Raw genomic sequence first — 16,111 nt, 5'->3', positions numbered from 1 at the left:
CTGCATGAATATCCGTATCTCATGTGCCTGATCCCTGCAGAATCTAAAGGGTATAGGATATCCTGGAACTGGAGTTACAGTTGTGAGCCACTATTTGGGAGATCAAACTTCCCCAGAAGAGCAGCCAGTGCTTCTAAATGCTGAGCCATCTTCCCAGGCCTTAATAGGCTGTTTTAAATGTTTTATTTACATTTGCCTATCACATGCACACAGGTGCACAGTGAAGCCACAAGAGGGAGTCAGAGTCCCTGGGATTGGAGCAAAAGGCAGTTGTTAGCTACTTGACGTGGGTGCTGGGGCCCCAACCTGTGCCCTTTGAAGAGCACCACATGCTCTGGCTGGTGAGCCAGTTCTGGAACCCTATTGGGGTTTTAATTACTCCCACCACCCAACTTCACCCTTCCCCAGCCTTCAGAGTGCTTGCTGCCTCTTGCTGCTTCCCCGTGGGCCTCTGCCTCGAAATGAAGTGACCCAGATGCTGCAGGCTGTGAGCTCCATCTCAGGTTTCAGTGCAGATTTATTTCAGTTTTATATTTTATTCCAGGCAAGTGCTTATTACATGGATAGTATTCATGTCTCAATACCTAAACTCAGAGCATGAACGGCCACTAGAGTACAGTTCAATAGTAAAAATACAATATGTACAAAATTAGGGTTTTTGTAGTTTTTTTTTTTTTTCCCACACAGCAGATGTACCCAAACACATAAAAATCTCTACAGTCTGGGGTCGCTACAATTCATATTTCAGGAAACAGAGACACAGTGACCAAGTCCTCACTGTAAACAAGGGCCACCTCTTTGGGGATTGGGAGCGGGACCCTGGGATTGGGGTGGGGGAAGAAGCAGCTGTTCCTAGAGAGAGACTATGGTGACCCAACTACCCTCCAGGCATCCCCTGCCCTTCTTTGGCCCCCAGGGAACCACTCTCCCCTTTTCCTCCCCGAGGTAAAGATCCCAGGCAGTGAGCCACTCCAAACAGCACAGGTAAAACACGCATGAGAGGTAAGGTGTGTGTATGTGTATGTGTGTCCCAGGCTAGAAGGGATAGGAAGGGAAGGGCCAGGCGGTCCCACAGGGTGAGGACAGATGTGGTCCGAACAGCTCTCAAAGGGGAGATGCCCAAGAAAGGGCTGGGAGGTGGCTGCCCACTTGGGCACACAGCAGTCACAAACAACAAAAACAGCAACAACACCCATCACCACCAATCTGGACATAGTCATTCGGCACTAGATCTGGAGGAACCCCTGTTGGGGGAGGGAGGGCTGGGTGGATGATGAGGTATCTGTGCAGGCCTGGGGGCCAACACAATGGTGTGAACTCTGGAACTGGCCTCGAGACACAGAGAAGGGCAAATGGGACAGGTGGTCTTACCCAGCCAGCACCAGACTCTGCCCCTTGTCACAACACAGAGCAGAGTGGTGGTGGTGGCCCCCAGAGTCAGAGTGCGGGTAGAGGTGGCTGGCTGCAACCACAGGAAGGCAGCCAATTTGTTGGGATTCCTGTGCTGGGGTAGAGACCTGGTCTTAGCCACCACTCCCTACCCCAGGAGACAAATAATAGTAACATGCCCTGGGAGGGTTCCAGGGCCAGGAGGACCTGTGAGCTGAGGCACCTGAGGAGTCATTATTTCAAGGGAGAATGCATTCAAGACCTTCGCTGGCCTCTGTGCCCGCTCATGGCGTCATCTGAAGGACCCTGAGCCCTCTCCTCTAGCCCCTCAACTGCCTAAGCCCCAGTGCAAACTTCACACCTTAGGGACACTTGTTTCCTGCCCCACACTGAAAGGCCATTGGTGAGTGTCCAGTGAGGAGCTGAATGTGCACACGTGTAACTGAGTGTCTGACACAAGGCCACTTGTAATAAATATCCACTTAAAAAGAGAAGCCAAAGCGGTCTGCAAAAGCAGAGGCAGGAGACACGGCATCCCCTAAGCACGGCACCCTCGCTCTTAACCAAACACAAGCCAAGTCTGTCTTCACCCAGCAAAGGCCTTTCCACCATGGACACTGCAGCACCACCAGGAAGGGGTCTCGAAATCACCAGACAGGGGAGATGGGGAAAGCCCTGGGATTTCAGCTCACTGATACCTCAGCCGTGTGGCTTAGTTCCTAGAGCCATTGCTGGGCCATGTCTAAAACTGCAGGCAGTACCTAACCCAGGGGCTGGGGGAAGCACTAGAGAAGCCCCAGCCCAGGGGCAGGCTTGGGAAACTTGAGAACAGCCTGGTTTTGTTTATTGGTTGAGACTCATTGAGAACAATTTCTTCTGTAACCAATCACAGTGACCACAGGTGGGTCAGAGTGTCCCAGGCCCAGGCCCTCATTTGTCCTAGCCTGACTCCAAATCTGTCGCCTGTACTCAGAGCTGGGCCCCTCCCCACCCATTTCTCATCTTTCTGGGGCTGTTTCCTATATAGAGATCTCATAGGACTCTGAGGCTGGGGAGGGGGGGCCAGGGAACTCAGCCACCTCACCAGACAGCAATAGCAGCAACAGCACAGGAAGGCAGGCCAGGGAAGGAGAAGCCAGAGAACATAAGCCACAGTGCAGACTTCCTGGGGGACAAAACAGGGAGGTGGAGTGGCACCAGAACCGGCACCAGGCTGGGTAGGCAGGAATGTCCACCTAAGCATCCTCATGTCCACCAGGTTCTAGTGCAGCAGGACTGTCTGCCTCCACCCAACTCCCTGGGGGCTCCTCCCTTCCCCTGGCTCAGAGTCTCCGCACCCCCTTCCCCTAGGGAGGCCTGGGGGTGGTGTGGGTGGGGCGGGCCTGGGCCTGGCTGGAATGTGTGGAGCTGGTGGGTGGGAAAAGAGGCAGTCAGGTCCCCTTCCCTGCCCCCACTGGGGGCCTAAGTGACCTCCTCCTCAAGCCAGCTTGAGTGTGCTGACCGGAAAGGAGGGCATGGTGACCATAGTCACAGGGTTGAGCACTGTTTGGCCCACCAGCTGGGGGTGGTGCACCACCTGGGCCCCCACAGCTGGCTTTGCCATGACAGTGGCTGGGGGCCCCAGCCCAGCTGTGCCATTCACTTGCTGGTGCGAAAGGGTGTGGGCGATGTGGCTCACGGCCACAGGCTGGCTCACGGCCACGGGCTGTGGGTACAAGGGCAGCTGGGAGCCGAGGTGGGCCACATGGTTGAGGGTGGCAGGGTGCACTGTGATGTGGCCAATGGGGGGTGTGGCAGGTGCCAGCTGCACAGCAGGGCTGGGGGCGGAGGGGGCAATGTGGGCGATGTGCTTGCCCCCTGGCCCCTGTAGAACATGGTTCACAGTCTGGATGACTGAGGCATGGGTGGTAGCTGTATGGGCGATGACCGTAGAGCCGCCCCCAGCTGTGGCCACCAGATGGGCTGGAGCTGGCACTAGTGTCTGGGTAGGGGTGGCAGATGGGGGAGGAGGGGCTGGCAGAGGGGTCTTCTGCTGTGGTGGCTGCTGCTGCACAGGGAGGTGGGCAGGAGACAGGGCCACTGGGTGGGGGTGAGGGTGCTGATGGGCAGGCAGAGGTGCAGGAGCAGTACTGGGGGCTGGCAGGGCGGATTTCAGCAGCTCCGGCTGGGGACGATGGTTCAGCTTAGGTGGGCCCAGGCCTGCCCGGTCTCCCTCCATCTCCTCGTCAACGTTGTCCTCGCCCTCTGTCAGGGAGCACAGGGCAGGGACCAAGTCAAAAGAGGTTGGGAAACAAGTGGCTGAAGACATAGGAGTGCTTGGGAGTCTGGGAACACAATGGAATTAGGGCAGGTGGCCTCTCTTCTAGCAGGGAAGAACTTATTCAGAGAAGCCAAAGACAACGTCTGAGAGTGGTAGGAACAGCACAGAGGATGAGGCTCACCCGAGGCTGTGGAGGTGGAGGCCTGGTCATCCTCAGGCTGGCCGGTCTGCCGGAGCACACGGTCAATCTCCAACACATCCATCCACTGGCTCAGCTCATGCTTGAGCTCTGCCAGCCGCTGCTGCGTGGCAATCTTCTCCCGTGCCAGCCGCTCCATCTCATGTTCATATTCTTTCTCCTTTCTCTTCAGGGACTAGGGAAAGGGCAAGGGACAGCAGGGGGTGTCCTTAGCAAGGACCACAGGCTCTATGGCCCTCAAAACCTCTAGACCAGTGGTTCTCAACATTCCTAATGTTACAAACTGTTTAATACAGTCCCACATGTTGTGGGGACCTCCAGCCATAAAGTGATCTCATTGCTACTTTGTAACTGTAATGTTGCTACTGTCATAAACTATAATGTAACTATCTAATATGCAGGATATCTTGATATGCCACCCCCAAGGGATCAAGACCCACAGTTGAGAACCACTGCTCTGGCCAATCTGTAGTCATCAGACCAACTGGGAGGCCATACCTGCCTCCTATTCCATCACTCTGCCCAGTAAGGGCCAGCTTTCAGGTTACTATGGGTCCCCGAGCAGGCACCATTAAAGGCTAGCACAAATCAGAGTCTGGGGCCCTTCCCCACACGACTGGCTCAAGGGACTTCACAGTCTCTACAACCCCTCATCTCATTCAACCACTGAAACTACAGTGACTCTTCTTAGTTCTCACTCCCACAAAGAGCCTGCGCTCCTCCTATCTACCACTCACTTGTCTGCTGGCTGCTCTTGTCCTTGGAGGGTTACTCACTGGACTGTGACGGTGCCTCTGTGTGGCCTCTCCATCACAGACTTCGGTGTCCTTGGCAGCAACACTGGCTCCATTCTGCCCCTGAGCTCAGCTGCACCTTAGCCACCTATGTTTCCTCTCTAGCCTGCAATTCACAGCTTGCTCTCTGCTCAGGACCCTGCCTCCAACCCTCCAGACCTCACAGGATGCTGAAAAACCTGTGGTGAGCCCCACTGCCCAACAACAAAGGATCTTGGGGAGCTCCAAATCTGACTACACACCCCAGAGACTTCTCACCACAAGATCTAGACCACTGTCCTCACCACAGATACCCCTGCCTCCCTCAGAACACAGGAGGGTCTTCCTTACCCACAGTGCCTCTTCTAGACTTCACCCCGTCCTAGTCACAAAACCTCAGTAGGTCGCTTAGGAGCCATTCTAAAAGGCTGGCGCATGTACCCATTTTCAGCTGCCTTCTATAATGAAGTACTTCCATGACCTCCAGGGCGGACACCAGCCTAGGTATGCCAACCCTGCTGGGTAAGTCAAGGTAGACCCTCCCACCCTTGCTAAATGTCTGGAGGCGGCTTCTCAACCGGCTTCTGAATGTCTTCTAAACCATGGGGTCACCTCCAGGTTCAGAGACCATGAACACTCCATGCACGAGCTTGTCTCTGAATCCTGTCTGCCTTGCTGTTCACACATGGATCCCCTGCCTTTATCCCTGGGGGAAGCTGGTCTGTCTAGTCCCTCTCTTTCTCAATGATACTTATTGATTTTCAAAGGAAGGATACACACGTACTACAGTGCAAAGCATAGAACAGTTTCTAAGTTTTGCTCAATGTCTGCAGGGTAGGCCACAGCTAACACTTGGCCCCTTCACCCTCTGAGCCACCTCACAAACCTATCTCCAGGATCCCAACTTCCTTCACTGTCCTTCCCTAGCTTGCCTCAGTCTTCCCAGTGCTCCTACTGTGAGACTGAGACTTGAGCAGGAGTCTGTGACGGGTCTTCATTAGCCCTGGCTCACATAACCAGGGTGTTTCACCACACGTGACCCTGTCCAACCTGTGAGAAATGTTAAGGGCTGACCCACAGTCAGCTTAAACCCTGACCCCAGCAGTGGCCAGTAGCGTGCTTACTCAGGCCTCACAGGAGCTGGGAGTCTGCCACCCTGGTACCAGGTGGGATGGCAGACCCTCTTGGAAGGGAACCCAGCAGACTCAGTGTCCCCTGCTTCTCCTGACGGACACAGCGAAGCATTCAACCCCCACACCACTAGATCCCACTCACCCACATTCCCCCAGCCACCCCAAGCTCTAGACTCTCCTGACACCGAACAAAAGTTTCAAACTACCAGTGCCCACAGCACAAGGCCCAGAGCTGGCACGCTGGCCTCGACACGCCCAGTGTTAGTTCGTTCCACACCACGGTCCCCCCTCTACCAGCCTGACTTGAGTTTCTCCTAGAGTTAGCAGGAAAGACCCTTCCTTCACCCTACACACGCAATCACACATGGCACCTGTGAGTCCTCTCACCTGGCTCTGTCCCTGAGGGCTGCATATGACATCAGAGGAGGCCACATCAACCACAGGCCCTTGGTGACTCAGTCCTCACTTGAACCTTGAGGCTCCTGGCTGGAAGTGCCATCCTGAACTCTATCCACTGCTTGCAGGGAGGGCTATATTTTGGGTCAGGGAGACAAAGCATCAGGGGCTAAATCCCCTCTTTCCAGAGTTACCCCACGGGCCTGGAGACCCCTGCAAATTTCCCCAGCATCAAAGGTCAGTGCACACTGCATCTCTACTCCTGCTCTGCGGTGCTGGTGATCAGGTCCACTGCTTTCGGAGTCTCCACACACGCTCTAAGCTAAAGCTCCCTGCCCAAGAGGCTTTGGTTTGTTTGTTTTAAAGATTTATTTGTTACATATAAGTACACTGTAGCTGTCATCAGACACACCAGAAGAGGGCATCAGATCCCATTACAGATGGCTATGAGCCACCATGTGGTTGCTGGGAATTGAACTCAGGACCTCTGGAAGGGCAGTCAGTGCTCTTAACCCCTGAGCCATCTCTCCAGCCTGAGGCTTTGTTTTAAACCCACTTATTTTAGGTATCTATCTAGATACATGTCCCTTCTTGCCTCTCTCCACTTCACTGTGGCTTTAAGTCCTTTACTGCCTCTGGAGGCCACTAGGGACCTCAACACCCTCCTATAACACCCCCTGCCCTTAAAAAAGACAAGGTCTTACTAGTAAGCCTAGCTGGCCTGGAGCTCAGAGCCGCCTGCCCCTCCCTGCAGAGTGCTGAGACTAACGCAGGTGGCACAGGGGTCCTATAGCCCTCCTCCACTAAATACACTACCAAAGCCCTAGGTCCTCAGGACTCCACAGCTCTCCCCAGGAACAAACTCTCACCTGACACCTGCTGCCTCTATGCAAAACACACCATCCCATTGTCCCTCTCCCTCCAGCTGAAGAAACAACCACTCTGTCCTGTTTTGCCTTGCTCACCTCAATATATCCTGCCCTAACGCCCTCCTCTCCAAAGATCCTGTCACTCCTCAAGGCTCTGAATATTCAGTTAGGACCTGCTGCAAGGTCACATCTCGGCCCGGTTTTTTTTTTTTTTTTTTTTTTTTGGTCTCTAGTCTTCAGAAGCAGACCCAGAGTATGACTAAAAATATGTAACGAAATAAATGAGTGGGTGCCAAGGAGGAGCTCCAGAATCTTGTGACTTGTTTCTACTTCTATAACCAGGCAAGCATTCTCAGCGACAGGCTGGGGCCCCTCCCACTTCCTCGTCAGATCAGGCCTGATCCTAAGGAACTTCCTTCGGCTGTTTCTGAGCTATTTTCAAATTCACACATTATGCAAGGCTCCTTCTCCCAAGTACACATCTATAAAAAGGCACTTGACGTGCTCCAGCTCCTACTTCGCAGTTACAATTTCTATTAATGTTTAAAGACTGCAACATTTTTTACATAAACCTCAGTCCTACCATCTCTACAGTAGTACCTGATATGCTTAGCATCAAGTGAGGAAACTCATATTCTAAGAAAATGTCACGGCATAACCGCAGAGGTCTGCTAAGAGGCGGCACTGGTAAAAAGAAGTGAATTACGCCCAAGCTTAAAAGTCTGTAAAATTGTCACGGAAATAAGCTACAGGACACTGCACAGCCAGTCGGGGCCCCTTGGCCTGCAAGCCAGGCCCCGCCCCTTCGGAGCACGCGCGCACCCACGCGGACCTGTCCGCTGCGTCACCGCGGGTGGCTGGCCCTACCCCTAGCTGCCGGGAAGCGGCGGGAGGCGGGCTGAAAGGCGCGCGTCCGCTGGCGGGTCGGGGGAGTGGCCTGGGGATTCAAGCTCTGGGTCCGGTTACCTCTAAGTTGTGACCTAGCGGCCGAACCCCGGCTGGAGTGCGGGCACCCCTCCCACGGAAGCTGTGATGCAGCAGCGCATCCGCGAGCATCCCGAGTGGGCGGACGGAAACCCCGATGTTTGCCCTGTCCCCCACCCCCACCCCACGCTGCCCGGAACGCTTGGACCCTCCCATTCCCCAACGGTCTCTCGCGCCGCCAAGCCGGGCCGCGCCCATCCCCCCACCGCCTCCCGGGCACGCAGAACCCTACGCGGTTTCCAGGGCGACAGTAACTTCACACTGCAGCAGCGGGCAGCCAGTGTCCACGAAGAGAGGGGAGACACGGCCAGCGGGGACCCCTTCCCAGCATTCGCGGAATGGAAATAGTTAAGGCTCAGTGGCCCCGCGCTGTCACTCCTGCTGCCTCAGTGCCCCACCCGACAGTAATTCTGAGCACTGCCAGGTGAATGTAGACACACCGTCCCTCGCCACTCATTCCCTCCCCAACTCTCCCAGTAACCCCTCTGGGCCCGAGTCCCGGTCTTGCCCGGGTACTGCGTATAGCAAGGCGGTGGACTCGCTTCGTCCCCTCGCCACCCGCGGGCTAAGAAGACAGGGTGCGTGGGGGAGGGGAAGGCCGAAGAGTGCAGCGCCGCCGCCCTCTCGCGCAGGCGCCCTCACGCCCGCCCCCTCCCGGGGTGGGAGCCCCGCTGACGTCAGCCAAGCCATGTGCTTAGCGCCCGCGTGGAGACGGGCGGGGGAACCTGCCCGTAGCAGGAGGAAGCTGGCGCTGCGGCCGTCAAGGCACCGCCCAGCCCTGCCTCCCTTCCCCATACCTGGATGTACCGCAGCGCGGTCCGCAACACGCTCAGATTCGAAGTCTTCTTGTCGTCCACGTTGGGGATATTGCGCTTCAGGGTCTCAAAACATTCCTTCAGATGGGCCCTCCTGGGAAAAGGGGATGAACACTGGTCAGCCAACGCCTGAGTACACAGGAGCTGGAGGAAGGGACAAACCCAATGGAAGCTTTGGGGAACCAGGAGGGACAGGCCCAGAGTCACACTTGTAAGTGCGCGCGCACACACCTGTTCTTCTCCAATTTGTTGTGGACTTCTCTGGTTCCGATCCTGAAACCCAGACAGATAGGAGGCTCAGGGAGGAAGGCCCAAATTAGGGCCTTCTGGACCCACATCACCCATACCGCCACTAACCAGGTGTCCCTAACATTTGCTATGAATTAAAAGTGCTGGCCCTGTGCTGAGCCCATCCAACCCTTGGAGGGTACCTCTATGCTCATAACTCATAGCCTCTGGAACCCTCCATCCCGCTGGTCCAACAGAGAGACACAAGGGATCATGTAGGGGTTCTAGAATCTTTCGGCAAAGGTCTAGAAACGTCTGCCGTAATCTCCAGTGTTGCTGAGGTCCAACCACACAGAAAGTTGAGAAAAACCAGCAGCATAGTGGTTTACCATGAGAGGTACTTCTAAGTGGCATGAGACATTCTTAAAAGGGCTAGCTGGCCAGGGTACCTTCTCTTGCATTTCCAGCCCAAGATTGACAGTTTTCTCCCATCCCACCGGACCATCCCACTCACCCCCCAGGCCTCTTCTTTTGTTCACTCGATTTGGCTTCTTCAGCTGGTGCCAACTTCAGGGTTCCGAGTGTGGGCGGGGGTGGTTGCTGGGGAGTCAGCTGAGGCTGGACTCCAGGGTGTGGTGCAATGGTGAGGATGGGCGTAGGGAGGGGCTGCAAAGGCTTGGGGCTGCCAGTGGGTGCAACTGTGGTCTTCGAATCAGGCAGGAGGGGAGCAGGGGTGGGCACCTGTGGTCTGGTGGGCAGGGGGACTGGCTCCTTAATGCTGAGTCCAGGGGTGCTGACCAGGGCTGGCTGACGAGGTGCCAGGGGAAGAGGCTGGGCTGCGGGGGGTAGAGGTGGAGGCGGGGGTAGAGACTGCGGGGAATTGGTCACTACAGGAATAGGAATGACAGTCAGTGACGCAGGGGTGGCAAGTGGCGGTGGTGGTGCGGGTGGTGGTGCCGGTGGAGACAAAGGTAGTGGTGGAGCCTCCATTCGGGGTTCCTCCACAGGCAGGGCATGGGCCAACCTGGCCAGGCTACTTGCCCTCTTCTGCTCCTGCTCTCTCTCGCGTTCCCGCTCCAGGCGAAGGCGCTCCTGCTCCTCTAAACAGAGAGAACGTACAAAGGTCTTAGCAAAACTCCCAAGCCTTTGGACCCTTATCCTCCAACCTTAACTGTGTCCCCAGTCAGGCCTTGGTGACATTCTGCCTAGCCCGAGACACCAAACACAGCCAAGCATGCCCAGCCAAGGTAGCACCTCACCAACAAAGCACAAGCCTGATCCCTATCCGACCCCTACCACTGCCGAACTCACAGCCTGGGGAAAGAAGTGGGAGGAAAAAAGGGATGGGGTGCCGGGAGTGGCAGGCTGGGTTAGGGGAAGACAGGGTTTCACGAAAAGGTGAGCAGGAACAGAGAGGGGAAGGGATGCTGTAGGCCTAACAGCCTGGAGCTGGATGAACTAGACAGATGGCCAACAGAAGTATCTAGAGGGACACAGAGCTAAAGTGTGCACAGGGACAGAAGTCTTAGAGATGGCAATAGGCCAGATCACCACAGGAGAACGGAGAGACCTTCCACAGAATTTACCAAGCACCTGTTGGAGAGCAGGCAGCACCTTTGTTTCAGAACAGAGAGACAAACTGTCAGACACAGCGAGTCTGTCTGTCGCCCAGCCGGACGTCCTGCATTTGTAAGCTCACTAGGTGCCCTCTCACGTCTATGGCCACAGGCTACTGGGCAAACACATCACATTACTTCATGAGAAAATGGCCCTGGACTCCTGCTCCCAGGCTAAGTCCAAGGCCTCAAACTTCCCCAGAGAGCAATGAACAGTTTTCTCTTCTTCCAAACTGTTGCGACCCATTTCTCTAGTCTTGCTTGTTGTCTGAATCCCTCCAGCAGGGACAGCACAAATAGAAAGGGCAGGCGGCAGGCAGAAAGGAAGAGTAATTAGGTACAGGCAGGGCCACTGGACTTGGGCAACTTTTAAGATCATGACCTACTCAAGAGCTAGCTGCAAATGGGACTGGAACCCCACCCAGGAAAGGGTCCTCTCTCAGGCCCCACCACTACGTTCCCTGGCTATGGCATTGGAACAGGGCTGGATCACCATCCCCCAGGTAAGGAAAGAAGCCCAGGCTTTTCTGCAGTGGTGTTCAAAATTGTTGACAACAAAAGGTGGACACACCCCAAACAGGTCATGTGATGTGGGGCTGTGTCTATGTCCTCGGTAGGAAGGAGGGGCTTAGTCCCCCCTCAGGTCTTCTCAGCTTCAAGACCCCATGGTCTCGTGGGCACTGAAAGCTCTGAGAGAAGCAGGCCCATCTCCGGCCCAAGACAAGGAAGGAGCTGAGGAGGAAGTGGAGGGGAAATGTTTGGAAGGAATCATAAACTGTTTTCCAACAGGGAGAGTTGAGGGCTGCCACGGTTGGCCTCTTCCCATCTCTCCTGCCCTTCAGGCAGGGGAGGGTATGCTTGCACCAATGAGGAGGCCTCACTCTCCCTGTCAGCACTGACTTAGGTTACAGCCCTTGAGAAAACCAGCCCCCTGCTCCAGCTTCCCACAAACCACAGTAGCAAAGAAGCCTGTTGAATTCCAACTTCAGAGCCCTTCTCCTCCAGCTGGGCCTGAAACACCCCCAACTCAGGGTTCCTTAGAGTGGTCTAGTTTATTTTTAAATTACATTTTCCTTGTTAGTGAGGGTGCACACAGGCCAGAGGACCACTTGGAGGAATTCTCCCACCATGGTTTTCTGGGATGAAACTCAGGCAGTCCAGCTTTCTCTGAGAGTGTACTGGCACAGCCGTCTCACTGGCCCCAGGGACAAGGTTTAAACTCACCATAGGCAGAGAAACCAAGGGCCAGGGACTGGACTGGAAGCAAAGCCTGGATTTCAAAGCTCCTCTAGGAAATAGCAACCTCCCCTCCTCCCACCTCCTGCAGAGCCACAACACTCCCAGACCCTGGGAAGAAGAATGGGAAGAACTCACTGAATGAGGCTTTACCACACCTGGTCTAGCACTGTCAACCCCGACTGGACAGCAGAGGCTACCATCCAATTGCAAGCAGTCCACCACTGTTTCCTGCCCCTGCCCCATTTCACACTCACAGGGTCCCCTGAGTGCACTGGAGGACCAAGTACACTGGCAGTGCTAGGTCCTCCTGTAGGAACAATCTGTGTTTGGGCTGTTTTAAAGAATGTTCCACCCCACGGGTGTACTATGCTCACTCTCACACACGCAAACTCAAACCCTCTCCAGGCTTCACACTCCGGTGGAGCCAGCAAGACTCTATCTGGGTTGGGAGGCTGGGGGGTTTCGGGGAGAGCAGTGGGCTCATGTTGCCTGCAACCTTTCTAAACTGCTGTAGCCTTCTGTGTACTGGAACTCTCCCTGAGAACTGGCACCTAAGGCAGGCCCAGAGCACTTCTGCACACAACAGCAAGTTCCCTCCAAACAAGGAAGAAGAGAACAATTCAAGTCCTCTTCACAGGTGCTGGCCGAGCCCAGACTCAGCCCTCCTCTGGGCACCAGCACAGCCTCTGTCCTTCCCTCTCTTCTCTCTCACCCTTGCTGAAATATGCATCACACCCTTCGGGCTCCTCACGTGAGCAAGCTGGTCGGGGATGGAGAGCACAAGAGAACCCTGCTCAGACTTGGTTATCTGACGTGACCTCAGAGCATGACCGGCTCTGGTCAGAAAGCTGGCATCACCTGTGGAGGTTTTAACCTGTGGGAACCATGACTGGTCTTGGATTACATTTGGCTTTCCAGCCCCACCTATCTAACCTCTAAGACTCTTTGACCCAACACAGACCAGCTGTGACCTGGGTGCTGACCTTGCTTCTCCCCAGCACTCAGGGTTTGGGGAAGGGCTGTGTGATTTCTTAAGGGGGCTTTCCCCAGGTTCCTTTCGAGAGTTGAATCCACCAGCCCTCTCTACAGGTTAGCTCTGAGCTTAAGGCAAGGGTGAAGGCATGGCTGTAAGGGGGTCTTCTCCCTTTTTCTATATGGCCAGGAAGGTTAATGTTCCCCAGAGGCAACAGTAGGGTCAATCCTGTTCACCTCTCGAAGACTGCTTGGTTACATAATGGGGACATAGTTGGTACTCCTGAACTGCTTGTGTTGAAGGTAGCAGCAGGTGACTCGTTCTCCCAAACTCTTCAATTCTCCCCCTCCCCACATCCACCGCTGAAAAGGGCATAGGAGTCATTCTGGTTAACCACCAGCACTCACCAGCAGAGCTTAACCCTGCTCAGGACCCAAAACCCAAAGGGGAGGGGCATGTGGACGGATACCCCAACCATTCCTTCTGCAAAAACCTAAGCACTTGGGTCCTGCAAGTCTCCAGTGACTCCTGACCTTGAGTGGCTAGTCCATCGGACTAGGCCTGAGAACCTGCAGCTCCTCTGCCCCTTGCCGGCTACCACTCCTCCCGCCCCACCGCCGGAACAAGCTGCAGGCGTGCGCGCGCCTTTGTGCGCGGGCACACAACACACACACTACTACCTCCTGCATGACTCATCATTGAAGCAACAATAGGCAGAAAGAAAGGGAAGGAGGGCGAAGAACACCACCACACTACCGACTGAAGGGTTCTGAGGGGGCAGGGGAACCAGGAATCCCTAGGAACTGCACACACACTGTTCCACAACCGTCTGGAAAGCGGAGGTCTTTTCCCTTCGGCCCCTATTTCAGAGGCACTCCAAGGCTAGAGACCACCGCCAAAGCGGGTGGGTGACAGTCTCATAAACCCTCTTTTAGCCTCTGAGGGCGCGCCAAAGTTTGCCCTTCTTGTGCGAGCTTATTCCAATGTGGTCCGGGTGTTGCCAGAAGGGCCTAGGGACACCGTTAGTGGGTCAGTTAAATGTTACTTGTAAATGTCACCCTGAGATTCTGAGGATTTCCCTCCCTACAGGATCAAAAACAGGAGGCTCCAGCAAGAGCCGAGGTGAACATAGCTCCTCCTACCCAGGGCAAAGGCTCTCTCTGGGAGATGGCCAGCAACCAGAGCTGGAGGCCAACCCTACTTAAGGCCCCTCGCCAGCCCCGCCCAGGCCCCGCCTCCGGGCAGCCGCGAGGCGGTGAGGAGGGGCCGGCCGCGCAGTCCCCAGCGGGAGTGTCCCCCGTGCACGTGGTCGGAGGCGGAGCCTGTTTACGTCACCACTCCGGGTAACCAACGGGCTTGGGACGCAGGCACACGCAACATTCCAGCCAAGAGCGGGTTTGAAACGCGCAGACACGCCACATTCCACACCGGCTAAAGCAGGGCAAGGCAGGGGGGCCTAGGGCTGCCCCCAGCGACCCGCGGGACACTCAGATGCACCCAATCAGAGCAGCTCTCAGCCAAACCTAGACGTGCGACCCAGCCCAGCTCTGGGAGGCGGGGTCAGGCGGGGCTGGCCAGGATCATAAGACACGCGATGTCATTTCATTCTGCAAAGGCCGCCTCCGCCCCAAGCAGCGCGTAGATCTGCCGGGAGCGCTCCCCGCACCCTCCAGCCCGGGCCAGGGAATCCGAAGAGCGGCTCCGCGTAGAGTATTCCCCACCCCCACCCAGTTACGCACACGCCCACTCGTGTGCAGTACAAACACCCGTGTACACGTCCGTTCATCCGCTCTTCCTCGGCTCCCATCACACATCACCTCGGTGCACACACGCAAGCACACGCGGGTCTGCCACCCCCACACAACATCCCTCTCCCCATCCCCCGGTTCACACATCCTCAATGGTAGCGAGGGCGCCGCCCGCCCACAACTAAGGGGCCCCCCACAGAAGGTGTACTGGGGTGCCAGGCAGCTAGGGTGGTACCCGCAGAAACTGGGTCCCTCTTTGCATGTTAATGAATTCACTAATTATTTTCAACATTCGCATCACTCCTCCCGGACGGCAGCTCTTGCGGGGAGTCTGCCCGGCTTTTTAGGTCGCGCCGTAGAGGGGCCTGCCTGCGATTTCCAGTGGGTTCGGGGATCGGGGTCACTGGCCTCCCGTTTTGCCCAGTGCCCCAGGGGCCCAGCCGGGCCGCTCACCACGTGCTCTCTGTTGTTGCTGCGCTTGCCATTCCAGGAAGCGGGCCGCCTCCAGTAGCGTCTCTATGCTCATCGCGCCGAGAGCAGCCGGGGGCGCGCCGGGGCCGAGGCTGCGGCCCGCGAGCCAAGCACAGGTCAGGCTGGCGGGCCGGCAGGAGGGAGGGATCACCTCCGGGGGGCGACAGGGCTGGGCGGCGCAGCGCACTCCTCAGAAAAGAACGGGGGAGCACGGGGAGAAAAATCAATGTCTCCCAAAATATTTGCAAAATAAAAATTTGCAAATTAAAAAAATTTTGATGCAAAAAATAAAAAAGGCGGCACTGCCTTCTTCCTTCCTTCTTCCTCTTCCTCCCTTCCGATGCCTCCCGCCCCGCGGCCCCCGGAGTCCCGCCGACAAGAAAGGGCTTTGCAACAAGATGGCGAGGAGGCACCGACACACACAACAAGGGAAGGAGCCGCGCTGCCCCCGGCCGCCGCCCCCGCTACTACACCGGGGCCGCAGCCAAAGCCCGGACCGGAGCCCCCGCCCGCAGGGCCGCGGTGTCTGAGGGCGGGGTCGCGCCAGGGCTGGCCCCGCCCACCGCGCGCGCACACGTGGCTCGGGTGGGAGGGTGAAGAAGATGGAACCAGGCTTCCGCGCTGTTTCCGCTTTCCCTAATTGCCCCTCCTCTCCATGGCCAGCCACAAGTTAAACAGGGGTTGCGTGCTTGGGGCATTCACGGCGGGACCTGCCTTGCAGAGAGAATGGGAAGCCCAAGGCTTCGCCCAGCTGAGATGAGACAGTGGTGACACAGGTCAGAGAGACGTAGTCTGACCCCCAGGTCTCTACGCCCCACGTAGACTCGATCTATATCCCGTAGCCGTCCTGTCTGTCGCAATCCCCCCTCCCCGGGATCCACCCCTGGGCGGAGCTGACAGAAGGCTGCCGGAGTGCTGACTGAGGGATAGAAGAGCTGATCCCGTTCCGTGTTTTCTCTCCGTTCCTCCCCCCGCAGTGCGTTCGCATCCTATTAGGCTACATCACCAGGCCACCCGC

The 16,111-nt window shown here is 56.3% G+C and overlaps 1 protein-coding gene across 1 annotated transcript; it reads right to left on the bottom strand.

Moving 5' to 3' along the window:
• Window positions 1-512: 512 nt before the first annotated feature.
• On the bottom strand, window positions 513-15,451 carry MNT (MAX network transcriptional repressor). Its single transcript, XM_080924626.1, has 6 exons — window positions 15,076-15,451; window positions 9,561-10,146; window positions 9,050-9,091; window positions 8,801-8,912; window positions 3,831-4,023; window positions 513-3,633 (listed from the first exon to the last, which is right to left on the bottom strand). The coding sequence occupies exons 1-6, from the start codon at window positions 15,146-15,148 to the stop codon at window positions 2,867-2,869; spliced, it is 1,773 nt and encodes a 590-aa protein (XP_080780752.1). The 5' UTR covers window positions 15,149-15,451; the 3' UTR covers window positions 513-2,866.
• Between the last annotated feature and the right edge of the window lie 660 nt (window positions 15,452-16,111).

This window comes from Micromys minutus, assembly GCF_963924665.1.
Source record: "Micromys minutus genome assembly, chromosome: 10".
NCBI classification, from domain to species: domain Eukaryota; kingdom Metazoa; phylum Chordata; class Mammalia; order Rodentia; family Muridae; genus Micromys; species Micromys minutus.
Note: the sequence above shows the minus strand (reverse complement) of the source record. Positions and strands in the feature narration are given on the sequence as shown.